Source organism: Borostomias antarcticus (assembly GCF_949987555.1).
Source record: "Borostomias antarcticus genome assembly, chromosome: 26".
NCBI lineage: Eukaryota > Metazoa > Chordata > Actinopteri > Stomiiformes > Stomiidae > Borostomias > Borostomias antarcticus.
The window spans coordinates 9,983,879-10,002,147 of NC_140259.1; the positions used below are offsets into that span (position 1 = coordinate 9,983,879).

The 18,269-nt window shown below is 44.8% G+C and overlaps 1 protein-coding gene across 1 annotated transcript in view; it reads right to left on the minus strand.

Moving 5' to 3' along the window:
- The window catches only part of LOC311326267 (microtubule-associated serine/threonine-protein kinase 3-like), a gene marked incomplete at both ends in the record, with an annotated part of 28,152 nt that extends 17,082 nt beyond the window's left edge, over nucleotides 1-11,070 (minus strand). The window contains 6 exons of the mRNA XM_084459140.1: nucleotides 975-1,053; nucleotides 1,721-1,741; nucleotides 3,168-3,240; nucleotides 3,632-3,720; nucleotides 7,826-7,906; nucleotides 11,024-11,070. Of these exons, the coding sequence (XP_084315266.1) occupies nucleotides 975-1,053; nucleotides 1,721-1,741; nucleotides 3,168-3,240; nucleotides 3,632-3,720; nucleotides 7,826-7,906; nucleotides 11,024-11,070 (390 nt within the window). The remainder of the gene's footprint in view (nucleotides 1-974; nucleotides 1,054-1,720; nucleotides 1,742-3,167; nucleotides 3,241-3,631; nucleotides 3,721-7,825; nucleotides 7,907-11,023) is intronic.
- Between the last annotated feature and the right edge of the window lie 7,199 nt (nucleotides 11,071-18,269).

The window sequence follows — 18,269 nt, forward strand, 5'->3', positions numbered from 1 at the left end:
GCAGTGTTAGAGGCCTGTGTTAGAGGCCTGTGTTAGAGGCCTGTGTTAGAGGCCTGTGTTAGAGGCCTGTGTTAGAGGCCTGTGTTAGAGGCCTGTGTTAGAGGCCTGTGTTAGAGGCCTGTGTTAGAGGCCTGTGTTAGAGGCCTGTGTTAGAGGCCTGTGTTAGAGGCCTGTGTTAGAGGCCTGTGTTAGAGGCCTGTGTTAGAGGCCTGTGTTAGAGGCCTGTGTAAGAGGCCTGTGTTAGAGGCCTGTGTTAGAGGCCTGTGTTAGAGGCCTGTGTTAGAGGCCTGTGTTAGGGGCCTGTGTTAGGGGCCTGTGTTAGGGGCCTGTGTTAGAGGCCAGTGTTAGAGGCCTGTGTTAGGGGCCTGTGTTAGAGGCCTGTGTTAGAGGCCTGTGTTAGGGGCCTGTGTTAGAGGCCTGTGTTAGAGGCCTGTGTTAGAGGCCTGTGTTAGAGGCCAGTGTTAGAGGCCTGTGTTAGAGTCCTGTGTTAGAGGCCTGTGTTAGAGGCCAGTGTTAGAGGCCAGTGTTAGAGGCCAGTGTTAGAGGCCAGTGTTAGAGGCCAGTGTTAGAGGCCTGTGTTAGAGGCCTGTGTTAGAGGCCTGTGTTAGAGGCCTGTGTTAGAGGCCTGTGTTAGGGTCCTGTGTTAGAGGCCTGTGTTAGAGGCCTGTGTTAGAGGCCTGTGTTAGAGGCCTGTGTTAGAGGCCTGTGTTAGGGTCCTGTGTTAGGGTCCTGTGTTAGGGGCCAATCACGAGAGACCTCATCCAACGCGGGCGAGAACACGCCGACGGACTCATCCACTCGATTAGGCAACAATGGGTGGGTTTGTCTTGCTGGTCTCCACTTGGACTGAACCGGTCTTGAGATAGATTCTGCAGTAAGAATGGCGTTGGTGATTCATGATGGCGCCCTGGGGAGGGCGGGGAGGGGGGGGCAGGGTGGGGAGAGGGGGGGGCGGGGGAGGGGGGGGTACTTACAGACACAGTGGAACTGGGCGGGTTGGTTCCATAACCAGAAGACGGCAGCGATGCCAGTGACCATCTCCGGCCTTCCGCTCTGGAAGAACACGGAAGCACTTGTTACATAACCTCACGCATTAGCAGGACATATCCCGCAGTCCTCATTACGTAACCGCTCCCCACTGCCTGCAGCGCTGCTTCTCACCACCAGGGGGAGCACTAGTCAGCACTTCTACTGTGAGTCAATATCTACACGGCATTCAGTTAAAAGTACAATACATACTTTATCAATAATGTAGCTTAATATCTTATAACAAGCTTAATATCTTCTAGCAAGTCTGAGGGGGAATTACATTGAAGTGTTTCCTTTGACTAAATGATGGTAAAACATGTAGACATGGCATGAAGGAGAGGAATGAAGAAGGTACTGAGAGAGAGAGACAGGGAGGGAGAGAGAGAGAGAGAGAGAGACAGAGAGAGAGAGAGAGAGAGACAGAGAGAGACAGAGAGAGAAAGAGAGAGAGAGAAAGAGAGGGAGAGAGACAGAGAGAGAAAGAGAGAGAGAGAAAGAGACAGAGGGGGAGAGAGAAAGAGAGAGAGAAAGACAAAGAGAGAGACAGAGAGAAAGACAGAGACAGAAAGAGAGAGAGAAAGACAGAGAGAGACAGAGAGGGGGAGAGAGAAAGAGAGAGAGAGAAAAACAAAGAAAGAGACAGAGAGAGAAAGACAGAGAGAGAGAGAGAGGGAGAGAGAGAGCAGACTACCTTTCCGTGCGAGCCATGTGACTGGTGTCAGGACAGCAAGGGGGCGAGGAGAGAGAGAGAGAGAGAGAGAGAGAGAGAGAGAGAGAGAGAGAGAGAGAGGGAGAGGAGGTGAGTGTCTGGACTGTTACAGGTCAGTCATGCATCTGACCCGACGCTTCACCACAGACACGGCTGCCATGACGATCCAGTGACCAGCCAGATTAAGACCGACACCCTCGGCTTCTCCGTCCCCCTGCGAGGCTTCTTCCATTTCCACACAGCTAATACTCTTTATAACCGGGGATATGAGCTTATCAATTATTAAAAGGCTGCAATTAAGTTGCTTCTCAGCCAATAACTGACTAACGTGCGCAGATGGAACATGGCGTACACTTAGAAATATTTTTCATTAATCTTGCATCAGCAATAATGAGATGTGCCCATTAATCCAAACGGCGACTTCTCCCTTCTTCTCCTCTCTTAGGGGGAGGAGCCTGATCCTGAGGGTCTCTGACAGCTGCTGCCTCGGGGAACCAGGCGTTCTCATGGACGCCTCAACGGTGAGAAAGACCCAAAATGATTCACAAACAGACTCCGACATCAAAGGACGCTACGCTGGGCTTTTGTTCCATCTGTTGCTGCGACGTTGTCTGAAAACGGCCAAGCAAACAACAACATTTTCATTGGCTGTTCCCTTCTCTCTGAACGAAAAGTGCGGGCAACGCCTCGTCGAGTGTGACGTCATAACTAAAGCTGATGGCGCGCGGCGCGGGCGAGAGGCGGAGGTCGAGGTGTGAGGAAGCGACTGTTCCTCAAACGCTGACGCTCGCGAGGATGCGTGCCAGCCAGTCTCTGACGTCCAAAAATGTGGTTTTTCAACAACGTAATTGAAAGTAGGCTGAACGGATCACAAGATAGGAGGCAGATGGGTTTGAGCAACGACGAGCAAGACGACAGTGAGAAGCCGAGATTGGATCAATTCCAAACGTAGTGTACACTACAGTAACCTATTTTAACAACAATATCTCTAACAACCGTGACGTTCTCAAAGAGTTGAGTCCCGGCTACCAGAGAGATTTGCCTCAGGCAGATACTACAGTTCCCTGAAAAGGAGTCGTCTCCCCATAGGGAGGAATGACACTGTGAACATTACTCTGGCTTTTTGGTCTGAATCACAGAACAAAAATTAAAGGAGAATGCTCGTTTTTTGACAACCTGGACTTTATTTACGGCATATTATAAGACGTTCGACTCACCGAGATCACTTTGGTGTAATTCGGAGGCCTGTAGAAGAAATTTAAAATGTAAAGATTTTAAATTTCTTCTACAGGCCTCTGAATTACACCAAAGTGATCTCGGTGAGTGCAACGTCTTATAATATGCCGTAAATAAGGTCCAGGTTGTCAAAAACGAGCATTCTCCTTTAAGATGACAAATAAGCGCTGGGTACAGTATATTCCAGGCCTACCTGCGAGCGAAGGGGAAGTTGAGGGACGCTCCGGTCGACACGTTCCGTGGGCTGTCTAAGGGACTGCCAGCGCCTGGAAGAGACCACAGGTAAGGCACAATAAGAAGTCATTAAAAAGGAGGCAATTATGGAATTTGCAACAGGGAGTTTTTCCAAGGTCGTGGCGATGACTACATGTTTGACAGCAAGGGATAGAGATTCAACTCTCCTATTGATTCCAATGCAAAAAGGGGAACACGATAAGAGCTTTGTGAGAATATCACACTCTCCCCTACTGGTTTTCCTCTATCATTTACCTCACACACCACAGCCAACGCATCAGGAGGACGAAGTGTTTATTCTTACAAATCCAAATTATAGCCTGTTAAGCCCCATTATCAAACGTATACATGTGTGTGTCTTTGGTACAGGCAACACCTGATAATGAACTGACTGTTGGGTCCGGTGACACATCTGTCTCTTACCCGTGTGTCCAGAGAGTGGGGACAGCGGCCGGGACAGCGTGGGCGAAGGCGTCCCCACACCCAGACTCTTACGCTTACTGCTGCGGCAGCTGTGACACAAACAGGAAGAAGGGTCAGCCAATCACAGCTTCCATATGCATTTTGTTTTAGGGCCGATACCGATACAGATAATTGACGAAGTTGAGGTTGAAGTTGAGGTGGCCGATAGCCGATATGTAAGGCCCATATTCAATATCACCAATTCACTTTTCTTTTTTCTACAATATGACAAGGAGAGAAAGCTGAATTAAAAAGATATGCAAATAAAATAGGTTATATTATGTTTTAATTTTGGTCATCAGCTGGGCACACATCATGTTACAGCTCACACATGCAAATGAATTAATAGTATTATTATTAGTAGTAGTTGTAGTTGTAGTATTAGTATTAGTAGTAATAGTAGTAGTAGTAGTAGTAGTAGTAGTTGTAGTATTAGTAGTATTAGTAGTAATGGTAGTAGTAGTATTAGTAGTAGTAGTAGTAATAGTAATAGTAGTAGTAGTAGTAGTAGTAGTAGTAGTATTAATAGTAGTAATAGTAGTAATAATCCCTGGAACAGATGTTGACCTCTGTTAACCTCCTACTGTAGCTAAGGATCTACAGACTAACTCACAGATAGCAACTTAGTCAACGTGGGATGAAATCTTGCAACCACTTGCAAATCGGCACAAAGAAAACCATGAGGTGATCACAGGTCAGAGACCATTTAAGACTACATTATTACCGGGGAACAAGTAATACTAGGTCCACTGCTTTAGACAGGTACAATACATCCACTGCCCTGACCACACTGCATGTTGTGTGCTGTTGACTCTGTGTCTGAGACTGACATTATTTGGGCAACAGATAAGGAATCAATGACAGCTTGGCATGGTATTTAGAACTCTATGGACAAAAATAACATTTGGAAAGTTTGAAAATATGGAATAAAAACAAATTATAAAAACAATAAACAGTATTAAATCGATTCAGTAAAGTATGCAGCATACAGAGATCATATGATCAAATCAACATACTTACAAAGAGTGACAATAAAATGACGAATGACTGAATTGGCCCAATAAGGTACAAGTAGAAGAATAGGAAGTGTGCATCTTAACACATCTTAACTATGTGTTCTTTGTGTGTTATTGTTGTTTGACTTGTACAGCACTTTGGTCAACTTTGTTGTTTTTAAATGTGCTCTATAAATAAAATGGTATGGTATGGTATGGTATATGCCACATGGGGATTCAATGGAGACCAAATTAGCATAATCCATTAGATTTTCTAATTGTAGTCATGTTACTTCGGTGTATAAACTCGGACACATCTTAATGGGGGACAAATAAAACTCCAGTATCTTTACAAAACACAATCCACACTTTCTAACCACTCTTAAGATGTTGGAGAATGTGAAAACAGGTGGTGTCCATCTGGATAGACACCCAGACGGATTCCCCAGATACACTTGGACCCTAAAGGTGTTTATAGTCTTAATAATCTACATTGTAGTAGTAGTAATAGTAGTAAAGTGAAAAAAAGGACACTTTTTTGACCCATCCTACCTTTTAGAGCGCTTCAGCATCGCCCCTGTAACAAAGTGAGACTTGTTGTGGCTTGGCTGCAGAGTCCAGTGACTCGGGTCCGACATGGTGGGGTTTGTTTATCTAGGATAATAACAGCTATTCCCTTAGTTTGAACTCATTCTTAGTGATTAATCTAGAAGCACAAAGGCAAAATCATTCAGCCTTTTGTGTGCCATGCTAACCAGCTAGCCTAGCTAGTCTCACAACCCCATTGATTCAACTCCAGCTGAAGTCAGCTCTTGTCATTCCTCATTGTTTTTGCTCATATCCAGCGAGTACCAAGATCACTTAACCGCCTTGTTCTCCGGCTACATCCCTAAAGAGACACCTTGGTTGTTCAAACTATACTTGATTGATTCACATCCCATGAAAAAAGCCACTTTATCCAGACGGAAGAAACGTTTGTTGTGACGATGAAGAAGTTGGGAGATACCATTATGATAAAGACGGGGGGGTTACCCCCTCTGTCTCAGTTCACTACATTTGGTTCATTCCAATCTTTTTTTTGAGAGGCAGTGTCAACCAAGGAGGTATTATTGGTCAACTAATGACCTCTTAAATAGCACGTTTAATCAGTGTTGAGAGGCTGACCGTTTGAGTTAATCAGCTTGATGATGGTCTAATTCAATCAATGTAAATGAATGGATAACACTGCTGCCCCATCTTTTCCACCCCATCTGGAAAAAACTGACTGGTGTTTCTGGAAAGACCCCGGTGTGTTTGGTTCGAAAGAGGTGAAAAAGCACATCAGAGTCCTCTCCTGCAGCTGCAGGTTTCTGTCATGTCCGCGGTCCTGTTCACTCTACCCAGACGATGGCAGCAACACCAGTCGGCCATGTTGCTGTTGAAATCCTCACACCACAATGTCACAAATCTGTCCTCAATCTGAAGCGCCTGCCTGCACTGGCTGATCTTGCTGTGGTGCAGGGAGAACTTCCTGGATTTACATGTCAACAAGAACAAAGAACCATCATTGGTGCGTGGAGGAAGAACACCATGTATCTCAGGATTGGCGGTTATAAATACCTCAGCATCGACCACAAGACCGGTTTTAGAAGGAGCTGTGATGCTGCTGTCTCAATACCGGTTGTGTCTGTACCTCCTGAGAGAATTGTGGAGCCTCGAGGTAAATCCACACATTCTCAATTTCTTCTACAGATGCATCAATTCTGAGTGTCTAACCCTCAGCAGAAGCATCCTGGCCACGCCCACTCACTCTCACTAGCACCTACAGGCCCATCCTGGCCCCGCCCACTCACTAACCCCTACAGGCCCATCCTGGCCCCGCCCCCTCACTCTCACTACCCCCTACAGGCCCATCCTGGCCACGCCCCCTCACTCTCACTAGCCCCTACAGGCCCATCCTGGCCCCGCCCACTCACTCTCACTAACCCCCTACAGGCCCATCCTGGCCACGCCCCCTCACTCTCACTACCCCCTACAGGCCCATCCTGGCCCCGCCCCCTCACTCGCCCCTACAGGCTGGAGAGAGGAGTCCATGCAGAACCTCAGTGAACCCAGATGCAGTACCAAGGCCATCTAGCAGTACGGTTCTAAACATTGGTTCTAAACATCGGCCCCCACTGTCATTTAAAGCAAACTTGAAGAGAGTGTACTTAGCACTGTGGGATACAGCCCAGTGAAATGTGTCTTGCGATGTCCAGCAGTGCTGTTAGCACCAAGAAGCACTTGTCAAACCTCGGCGCTTGTGCAAAAAAAAAAAGAAGTCCAGCCACTCAAACGGGCCAATTAACACCTTTTCTCCTCTGAGAGGACTGAGCAGCACGGATGATCTATTCTGCTCAACAGACCAGCTGACAAGAGGCATCCTATCGCTCTGAAGGGGAATATCTGGTGTAGTTCATAAGGCCCGTAGAAGCCAAACAAACCAGTGGGCCTTGACTGGAAAATAGCTCATTGCATTAAAATGTGTTCTGGAACATTCTTCTCAAGTGGAATTTTAAAAGTCATGGCAACAAGATGAGCAGGGACTTCCAGGAACTGAATGTACTCTGCGATTCTTCCGATAGCAAGTTATGAATAAAAGGTTCTGAAAAAGACAGTTATGAAGGGAAACGTTTATTAAAATGTGGGTTTTTGATACAATCTTTTGTAATCCAATACAAATACGAGTTTAGCATTTTTGTCGAGTCATATGTTTTGTTCCTGAGACACTTTTTAAAAAGGCCTTAGCAAGATAAGATATATTTTGTTCTTCAAAGACAGCTTTTTACAAAGGCCTTATCTAGATTAGATTTTTATATAAAACTGTTATGGCTTCAGAATCAGTGACTTGGTGAATGTGACTATTACTACTGTATGTGACTTGGTGAATGTTTTTTATTTTTTATTTTATTTGTATTTTTTAGTTAACTAAAAAGTTTTTTCACACCTAGTTTTCATTTTTTAGTTAGTTTTCGTTAACTATAATAACCTTGGCGTGCACGTGTGTGTGTGTCTTACCTCCAGGGGTGTAGGGTTTGTAAGGGGCTGGTGTGTGTGTGTGTGTGTGTGTGTCTTACCTCCAGGGGTGTAGGGTTTGTAAGGGGCTGGCGGGTGTGTGTGTGTGTGTGTGTGTGTGTCTTACCTCCAGGGGTGTAGGGTTTGTAAGGGGCTGGCGGGGCTCGCGGGGCTCAGGAGGGCGGGACTCTGGCAAGTGGGTGACAAACTGTAAGGCAAGATACGGGTCACATGGGTGAGAGGACTGAGTCAGCACGCCGGCCGGGCGCTGCTCCGACTACCTCAGCCTCTCGCTGTCACCGGATGACTGGCGTGGTGGTGATGATGACAGACACCCAGCAGCTGTTAGCATGTAGCAGCACAGCAGCTGTGTTGAGGATGGTTCTGAGAGAGTGGGTTTCTGGAGGAAATTGACACCTGCTGATCGACATACAGGCGGAGTTGTAAAGTAATACTGGGTAATAATTGTACAGGTTGCGTTAAGACCACTTATTAAGTATTGGGACCGATTTTTTGCATTGATAGAGGCAAAAGGGTCCAAGTCGCCTTCCATTTTCAACACGTAAAACATTGACATGACAATATTATATTTACTGAGGATTACTCTTGCAGGCCAGTCAATAGAAAATCTAGTTAAATTGCTTTGTCAATGAACATAAAATCAAATTCTTGATGCGTTTCTCATTCGTTATCAACCCAAGTTGATCTAAACTGTGTTGTAAACCAATAATTAATCATTAGATTCATTATTCAATATACGCCTATTCAGCTACAGTTCACTAAGTACATCTAGCTGACTTTCAGAAGTTGCTGACCAAGCTAGAATGTTCTATTGATTTCCATGTACAGCTCCGTGCTTTTCACAATCGCAGCACAATGGTGACGTCCTGTCGTTAGTGGACTAGGGTTCTTCAGACGCAAGCGCACAACACAGCGCTGGTTACCGTAGCGAAGGAACAAGCGTGTTGTCATAGTAATCCAGAGAGGTTGGAAAACAGTTCCCAGGGTAAAGACGCTACGCTAGGCCGTCTCATCACCCCCCATCACTCACATCTCATTACCATATCCTCATCAAATAATCACATCTAATTACCATATCCCCATCACTCACATCTCATTACCATATCCCCATCACTCACATCTCATTACCATATCCCCATCAAATAATCACATCTCATTACCATATCCCCATCAAATAATCACATCTCATTACCATATCCCCATCAAATAATCACATCTCGTTACCATATCCCCATTGAATAATCACATCTCATTACCATATTCCCATCAAATAATCACATCTCATTACCATATCCCCGTCAAATAATCACATCTCATTACCATATCCCCATCAAATAATCACATCTCATTACCATATCCCCATCTAATAATCACATCTCATTACCATATCCCAATCAAATAATCACATCTCATTACCATATCCCCATCTAATAATCACATCTCATTACCATATCCCCATCAAATAATCACATCTCATTGCCATATCCCCATCACTCACACTCATTACCATATCCCCATCAAATAATCACATCTCATTACCATATCCCCGTCAAATAATCACATCTCATTACCATACCAGCCAGCCAACCATGTTTGCATTTCATTCTGCCAGCACCACGCCGGTGGAGGAGAGAGGCCAGGGGCCGGTGGAGGAGAGAGGCCAGGGGCCACGTTTTCAGTGGCTTCAACATTCATGAATTGTGCACTCCCCCCCCCCCCCCCCCCAAAAATAAATAAATAAATAACAGCACATAAAAAAAGAAGAAAAAAAAGCTATGGGTCACTGGGCTCCTCCAGGGATCCATGGGAGACTCAGATACCAGAGGCTCTGCAAAGAGAGCTCTCCCACGCTTTAGGATCAACCTCTAGGGAGCTGCAGGCACCAGGCAGCCCTTCATTACACTCACTCACTCACTCACTCACTCTGCACTCACTCACTCACTCACTCACTCTGCACTCACTCACTCACTCTGCACCCACTCACTCACTCTGCACCCACTCACTCAGCACTCACTCACTCATTCACTCACTGACTCTGCACCCACTCACTCAGCACTCACTCACTCACTCTGCACTCACTCACTCACTCAATCACTCAATCACTTACTCACTCTGCACTCACTCACTCTGCACTCACTCACTCACTCACTCACTCTGCACTTACTCACTCACTCACTCACTCACTCTGCACTCACTCACTCACTCACTCTGCATTCACTCACTCACTCACTCACTCACTCACTCTGCACTCACTCACTCACTCACTCTGCACTCACTCACTCACTCACTCACTCTGCACTCACTCAGGAAGGAATGAAGGAAGGAAGGAAGGAAGGAAGGAAGGAAGGAAGGAAGGAAGGAAGGAAGGAAGGAAGGAAGGAAGGAAGGAAGGAAGGAAGGAAGGAAGGAAGGAAGGAAGGAAGGAAGGAGAGTGGGAGGGATGAGAACTGCAGCAATGCTAGTCTTTTGATGGAGGCAGGAATCACAGCATAATAGTGGCCTATGGACAGTGAGGCATCACAAAAAGAACAATACTTCTCTTTTAATTATATCAAATAACAGTAGAGACTTTTCAAACCTGGCAACCAACACCACGAGTCTAGAAACTAGCAGTATTTCACAAAATGTGCCAATAAAGTAAAGTAGACTGTTATGGAACCTATCTACAGCCTACCTGCTGAAAAACAGCCTACTGCCTCGAGTAAAAGCCAAGCTACGCAGTCAAGAAGTAGAAGCAGTAGCCTGAAGTAGCCTAATTAATAATATAGATAGATAAAACTGACTAGTTAATGTTTTCCCAACTCAGGGTCACATAACCTTTTGCAATCGTGACATGTTGACACACCTGTAAGCTCGCTACACTTCCCAACAAGCAGCACAATACCATCAGGTAATATGCTTGGGCTAATACATTTAAATACCCAATCACTAAGCATCATCTTTGGCTTTCACAACAAAAAAAATCACAAAAATTGACAACTTAATTCAAACAATTAATGATTCATGGCGATTAATGACAACTTAATTCAAACGATTAATGGTTTGATACGTAGAACCCTATAAAACAACAACAGCAACAATAATAATAATAATAACAACAACAACAACAAAAACAACAATTAACCATCACATTCTCTTGTCTACCGAGGCTGCATGTTTTGAACCTGAGGGCTATCGTTATGTGTATAGGACCACTTCATCTGTCTGGTCTTGTTCACTGCCTACTGTACCTTTACACAAATCTAATGAGACCTATAGAGCCTATATCATCACCGCCAAGATTGATCAAACCAAGCAAACTTACTCCAGAGTGAGGGAGGGGATTTTCAGTTTATCTCTCCTCGACTTCATGGTCGCACGACTCTTCCCAAGCGGATCTGATGTGACTTCAGTGGTCGCGGCGTCGCGCAGGTACCGCGCTCCGCTCCGCGATCATCGTGCGCAAGGCGCTAAAAATAACCCTCGACAAGCTATCGTTTAACTGTGACTGCAGCATATCCCCGCGTTACTAACGACACAGAATGGCAATGAAGGCAGGAACACGGTTGGATGTGTTTCTTGAAACCCAGGAGCGGCGTGTTTCTCCCGGAGCGCAGGCGGACTGAGCGGCGCAGCGCGTCGCAGCGCGGCGGAGCGGTCGGTCACTCCCATGTGATCGCGGGGGCGAGGAGGAGACGGAGGAGGAGATCAAGACAGAGCCGGAGGAGGTGAAAACAGGTGGATAGGCCGCCTTATCTCCGCAGGCTACTCAACAAGTGTCCGTACGGATGAAAACTCAATTGAGTAGCCTTTGTGGTATTAGGCTCAAGGCTGACATGCCTGGAAATACATCCTATGCGATTGTTTAGGCTATTCCACGCATCACCTTCATCAAAATGTGGCATTTAACCGGGGGGTATTCCTGTGACCATGCAAGCCTAATTTTGAGCATATTCAGCAACAGAGACAGTAGCTTAAGTTTCCAGGACACCATTATTAGGGCAACTGAAGTGAGTGTGGATTCTAGGAGCATCCTATCATACAACCGAAGAACTAACCTAAACATTTTCCTAGAGCATGGTCCATAAAGCATCCTTATTATGTATGTTTTACACGTAGCCTACAGCCTTCATATCCATCACGACTACATACGGGGAGTTCCCTGTTTTGATTGTGTGCAGGAGAGAGCAGTCTCCTCTGTTACCATGGTGATGAAGACTTCCCCCGGTCTCTCTCTCTCTGTGCATCTGCGCTCCTCGAAAGGACGTCTAAACTTAGAGTATCTTCATGTGCTATGCAAGGCAGGAAAACTGTATATTGTGTGATATTTACTGGTAATGATTCCCTGTGCTGGTTTTAGGAATGTAGGCTACTTTATGTTGTGATTGTTGAGCAAGTCTAAAAAGACGATTTTCTGTCACGACAGACATACAGTTTTCTGAATCTGAATCTTTTCTGAATCTTAATTTAATGTTGAACCAAAGCATGACAACTCATCCAAAGATTGAATGTGAACGTTAAATGTCATCTTATTTGATTAGGCAACGTTCACGTTTACACTATTTTTGTCTCATGATAGATTGCTGCATTACACACTGATGCCACCTGCTGGGAATCTGAGGATACTACACGCACAGAAGGGATTCTATACGTATCTATTGTATGTGTTTGTATTAGGCCTACTTATTGCACTATTACAACTGTCTTGCATTATTATTCTGTCGGCCTACAGATGCACTTTGCTATAAAAAAAAAACTAAAAACAACAACAAACAAACAACAACAATCCAGATAGAAAACTGTTTGTGACAATACACATAAACTGTATCACTAAGAGAGCCGTCACGGAGACTAAGATTAAAAAATAAAAGTGAAATAAAAATAATGCAATAATTTCAGAAGAATGTAAATGGAGAAATGGGCGTCAGATTTGAGGATGTATAGGGGAGGAGGATGCCATGTACCTCCGGCTCAAATCCTCTTTCGCTTCGGTGGAAGACTTTTGTCTCTGTGCCTGCAGAGCCCCCACCCACCATCACCCACACCCACTCCCACCCTCATCCACCCTCACCCTCATCCACCCTCCCCCTCATCCACCCTCACCCACAACCGCCGTAAGAATATTTTGAGATCTTCATTGAAGTTTCCATCTTTTGAAGTTCCTGCCTGCCTGCCTCTCTGTCTGTCTGCCTGCCTGTCTGTCTGTCTGTCTGCCTGACTGTCTGTCTGTCTGTCTGTCTGTCTCTGTCTGCCTGTCTGCCTGCCTGTCTGCCTGCCTGTCTGTCTGTCTGTCTGTCTGTCTGTCTGTCTGTCTGCCTGACTGTCTGTGTGTCTGTCTGTCTGTCTGTCTGCCTGCCTGCCTCTCTGTCTGTCTGTCTGTCTGTCTGTCTGTCTGTCTGTCTGTCTGCCTGTCTGTCTGTCTGTCTGTCTGCCTTCCTGTCTCTTTGTCTGTCTGTCTGTCTGTCTGTCTGTCTGTCTGCCTTCCTGTCTCTTTGCCTGTCTGTCTGTCTGTCTGTCTGTCTGCCTTCCTGTCTCTTTGCCTGTCTGTCTGTCTGTCTGCCTGACTGTTTGTCTGTCTGCCCCAGTCAGCCAAAAGTAGGCTAGTAACTTCCTCTCACAAGATGCAAGTGACCAAAATAAGTCAGAAGCACCATCATCTCTCTGAACTCTGTGTTCTCAGCCTCCTCCACAATCCCCATTGTGGTTTGTGGTAGTGAGTCAGTTTGCACTGCTACTCTGAGACGTTTCCCACTCAACTCTCATCTGCAAGAAAGTGAAACAGCAACTTGAGGCTAGACTGCATGGGTTCAGACAGACTGGAGGTCCTGCCATCTGCCTACTTGACGGTATGCGGCCTTACAAGCTAATTACCACCGACTGTGTTTGGATACTTTATTGACCCTCTCGATCATGGGTCTTCTGAACGAATGGAAGATGAGCAGAGCTGTGACACTGTTCATGGCGTTTGCTATGGCGTGCCATGTTGAAGGTATGAAGACACCTCACCTCTCTGTCACTAGAAGCTCCTCACTTACATTGAGCACAGTTGTCTGAGGGCTAAAATCGTAGTACTATGAAACCAAACGAGTGAGATAAGCCTGTGTTTTGCTTTGAAAATGTTTATGAAGTGGTTAGTTGGTTAGCTTATCAGGACAGGATGGTTTTCACCAGCGTAGCTCTCCTCCGCGTCTTGCCACGCCGCAGTGCTTTCAGTCATGTATCTGGAACATATTCGCTTATCATACCCACAGGATGATGATGGTAATCTCCTGCTTGATATCTTTAGCTAACCCTTCATTACTCTTTAATACTCATTTTCTAGTAGTAGCTCTGTATTTATAGTCACCCTAAGTTTTGAAGTGCATCCTGTCCAGACTGTAAAGATGTTAATCTAAGGTTCATGCATAATTGAAGCTGTAAACATGTCTTTTTGTCCTGTTTAAAGGGTCAACTTGTGAAATCCTCAATGGTCCTGAATGCTTCAAATCAGAATCTCAAAAGCGCCTTTACAGATGTGAATGGAAGCCTTCTGAGTTCATGAGAAATGCAACCTATCACCTTTCTATCGAGTGAGTTGAAGAAAACTACAATTCCCAGTCATAACTTTATAAGTCTACAGTACATAAAGCCTACTCCATAGATAATGTTGACCCAAGGTTCTGACTGGGAGGTATCTGTAGGCCTACTTCAGTCAACATGCATGTACATGTAAATCCTCCATACACTGTGTTTGGTTAGGGTTAGCATAAAATGCTAAGTAATCCTCAAATGTGAGTCTTTAACTTGCTAATATACAGTGAATGAATGGACATTCAACATTTCACCAACGTTTAAATGTGTATGTGTAGCCAACCCGATCCTATCACTCACAATGCTTTCAGGACTGTGACATCACATCCCAGACCTCACATCCACACATCTAAGGTTACTGGACTGAACTATGTAGAGATCATTTCTGAAAGACTCATCACAAAACGTCCGGTGAACATATGGGTGGTCGCTCGCATGGGCAACGAGAGCTGTCGATCACCCAACAACACTGCGACACTTCAGGAAACAGGTACTCCTATAGCTTACAAAGTATTTATTTAACATGCGTACAGTATTATCATGATTGTTTTGCATGCATTGTTTTGCGAAGAATGGCAGCTCACAGTTGAGAATCAAATGGCTTTCAAAAGGATATTACTTTTCGGTATGACATCTTTGCAGAAGCGCAATATTGCTGTGTTTTACTTTTTCTCACCAGTAAAGTATGATCCACCCCGGGACATTTCCATGAGCAGGGCCTCAGGCTCTTTGGTGCTCAAATGGCCAAGCGTGGAGGGCAAAGGTGAGATGGTAGAGGTGAAGTATCGACTGGATGATGCTGAGGCATCATGGAACAAGGTGAGACATCCTTGCTTTAAAAAGGAATTTCTTTTCGGTATTATTTTGGGGAGCTTTGAATAGAATAACTTTCATATTTTTTTTGCCTTGTTTTGATGTGATTTTTTTCTCTGATATTGAACTAGACAAACATTTCAACAAACGCAAATGACAAAACAGGTGTGTGACTTTTTCTTTTTACTACAAAAAAGTGACGTTATCTTGGGTCAAAAAAGTTGTTCCATTCTGTGGCCGGGCTCAACGAGTCATTGATTGTCCTCTTATCAATTATTATAAACTGCAAATTGATTCCTGTATAGTAATTCAAACATGCTTCTAATGCTGAGGTAACATGTTGACCTGACAGCTATGAGGGACTTCTACAATCCACAAGACCAAGAAAAATATCACTTGAATGACAGTTAAAAAAAGATTTTTGTATTTGTGATGACAGTTAGCGTCACGCTGGATCTCCAACCCCAGGCAGCGTACCAGGTGCTGGTCAGGCAAAGGTCCATCCAGGGCAGAAACCCACTATGGAGCAACTGGAGTCGAGTTCTGGACGTGCCCACTGGTGAGTCATCTACATGCAGCGGTTCATCAGTGAAGGAAGCAGCATGCTAGCAGTGTTCTCTTTCCAATACACGTCAGTTTAGATATTAAACTACAGTATGGGCTATCTGTAGTCTGTAACCCTAACCCTAACCCTAATCTAACCCTAACCCTAACCTAACCCTAACCTAACCTAACCTAACCTAACCTAACCTAACCTAACCTAACCTAACCTAACCTAACCCGAACCCTAATCTAACCTAACCTAACCTAACCTAACCTAACCCTAACCCTCACCCTCACCCTCACCCTCACCCTCACCCTCACCCTCACCCTCACCCTAACCTAACCTAACCTAACCCTAACCTTACCCCGACTCTAAACCTAACCCTAACCTAACCTAACCTAACCTAACCTAACCTAACCTAACCTAACCTAACCTAACCTAACCTAACCTAACCTAACCCTGACCCTCACCCTCACCCTCACCCTCACCCTCACCCTCACCCTCACCCTAACCTAACCTAACCTAACCCTAACCCTAACCCTAACCCTAACCTTACCCTGACTCTAACTCTAACCCTAACCCTAACCTAACCTACCCCTAACCCTTACCTAACCTAACCTAACCTAACCTAACCTAACCTAACCTAACCTAACCTAACCTAACCTAACCTAACCTAACCTAACCCTAACCTAACGGCTTCATCTGAACTGAACTGAGTGGAAGTTTGGCCCCAATGTATGAAGTGTTGATTTGACTCCTCTCTGTGATCCCACTCTGTCTCCCGACCTGTCTCAGTGAGTCATATCATCTTGAAGTGTGGGAGTCCTCTTGAAAAAACAAACAAACTGATGTACACAAGCGACATGTTCAAATACAGGGATGTAATATCTGCTACATGGAACGATTTGGATAAAAGTGTCTGCTAAATGACTGTAATGTAATCACTATGGTGACAATGTTAGAATTCTTCTCTATGGTAGCAGCAAGTGGAAACTTTTTTCCTCAGTATCCTGTGCTACCACGTGTGAAATGATACCCTGGTCAATCGTCAGTTTGAAGATGATTAGACCTGGCATGGATCTCAATCTGGGCTCTTGGTTGACTTGCCGGATGAGGACAAATTCTAGCAATGTTTTCAGTGAATGAGTGTCGTCCTTAGTGAATAAAAGTGCTGTCTTAGTTAATGAAGGTGTTGTCTTAGTGAATGAAGGTGTTGTCTTAGTGAATGAAGGTGTTGTCTTAGTGAATGAAGGTGTCTTAGTGAATGAAGGTGTTGTCTTAGTGAATGAAGGTGTTGTCTTAGTGAATGAAGGTGTTGTCTTAGTGAATGAAGGTGTCTTAGTGAATGAAGGTGTTGTCTTAGTGAATGAAGGTGTTGTCTTAGTGAATGAAGGTGTCTTAGTGAATGAAGGTGTTGTCTTAGTGAATGAAGGTGTTGTCTTAGTGAATGAAGGTGTTGTCTTAGTGAATGAAGGTGTTGTCTTAGTGAATGAAGGTGTTGTCCTTAGTGAAGGTGTTGTCTTAGTGAATGAAGGTGTTGTCTTAGTGAATGAAGGTGTTGTCTTGGTGAATGAAGGTGTTGTCCTTAGTGAGTGAAGGTGTTGTCTTAGTGAAGGTGTTGTCTTAGTGAATGAAGGTGTTGTCTTAGTGAATGAAGGTGTTGTCTTAGTGAATGAAGGTGTTGTCTTAGTGAATGAAGGTGTTGTCTTAGTGAAGGTGTTGTCTTAGTGAATGAAGGTGTTGTCTTAGTGAAGGTGTTGTCTTAGTGAAGGTGTTGTCTTAGTGAATGAAGGTGTTGTCTTAGTGAATGAAGGTGTCTTAGTGAATGAAGGTGTTGTCTTAGTGAATGAAGGTGTTGTCTTAGTGAATGAAGGTGTTGTCTTAGTGAATGAAGGTGTTGTCTTAGTGAATAAAGGTGTTGTCTTAGTGAATGAAGGTGTTGTCTTAGTGAATGAAGGTGTTGTCTTAGTGAATGAAGGTGTTGTCTTAGTGAAGGTGTTGTCTTAGTGAATTAAGGTGTTGTCTTAGTGAATGAAGGTGTTGTCCTTAGTGAATGAAGGTGTTGTCTTAGTGAATGAAGGTGTTGTCTTAGTGAATGAAGGTGTTGTCTTAGTGAATGAAGGAGTTGTCTTAGTGAATGAAGGTGTTGTCTTAGTGAATGAAGGTGTTGTCTTAGTGAATGAAGGTGTTGTCTTAGTGAATGAAGGTGTTGTCTTAGTGAATGTGGTCTCTTTGTTGCAGAAATCCTAAATCCACCTAGTGCCAGCCTGGTAGTGGACGACCTTTACAATGGAACTCGATCCCTCAAGTTACGATGGGTTGTGAGTAGATTCAGCGCTCATGAAAGATCACACAGAAAGACACAGCTAGGCTATTGTGTGCCATATTTACATTGTGTTTCAAGCGTTTGCATCACTCCAGTTCTGCACGGGCTCTTTCGGCAGGGGGCCCAGTACCCAATCTCTGCAGGACCAGTGTCCTACCACCTGTCCATTCACAACTGGCCTTGTCCGAAGAAATGGAAGTCACTGTTGGGAAAAATGGAACGGATTGTCATAACTGCCCCTGAGTTCAGCACGTCCGTCACCTACTCTGCTGTCAACCTTTCCATAACAGCTGCCAACAAAATGGGCAACTCAACTCC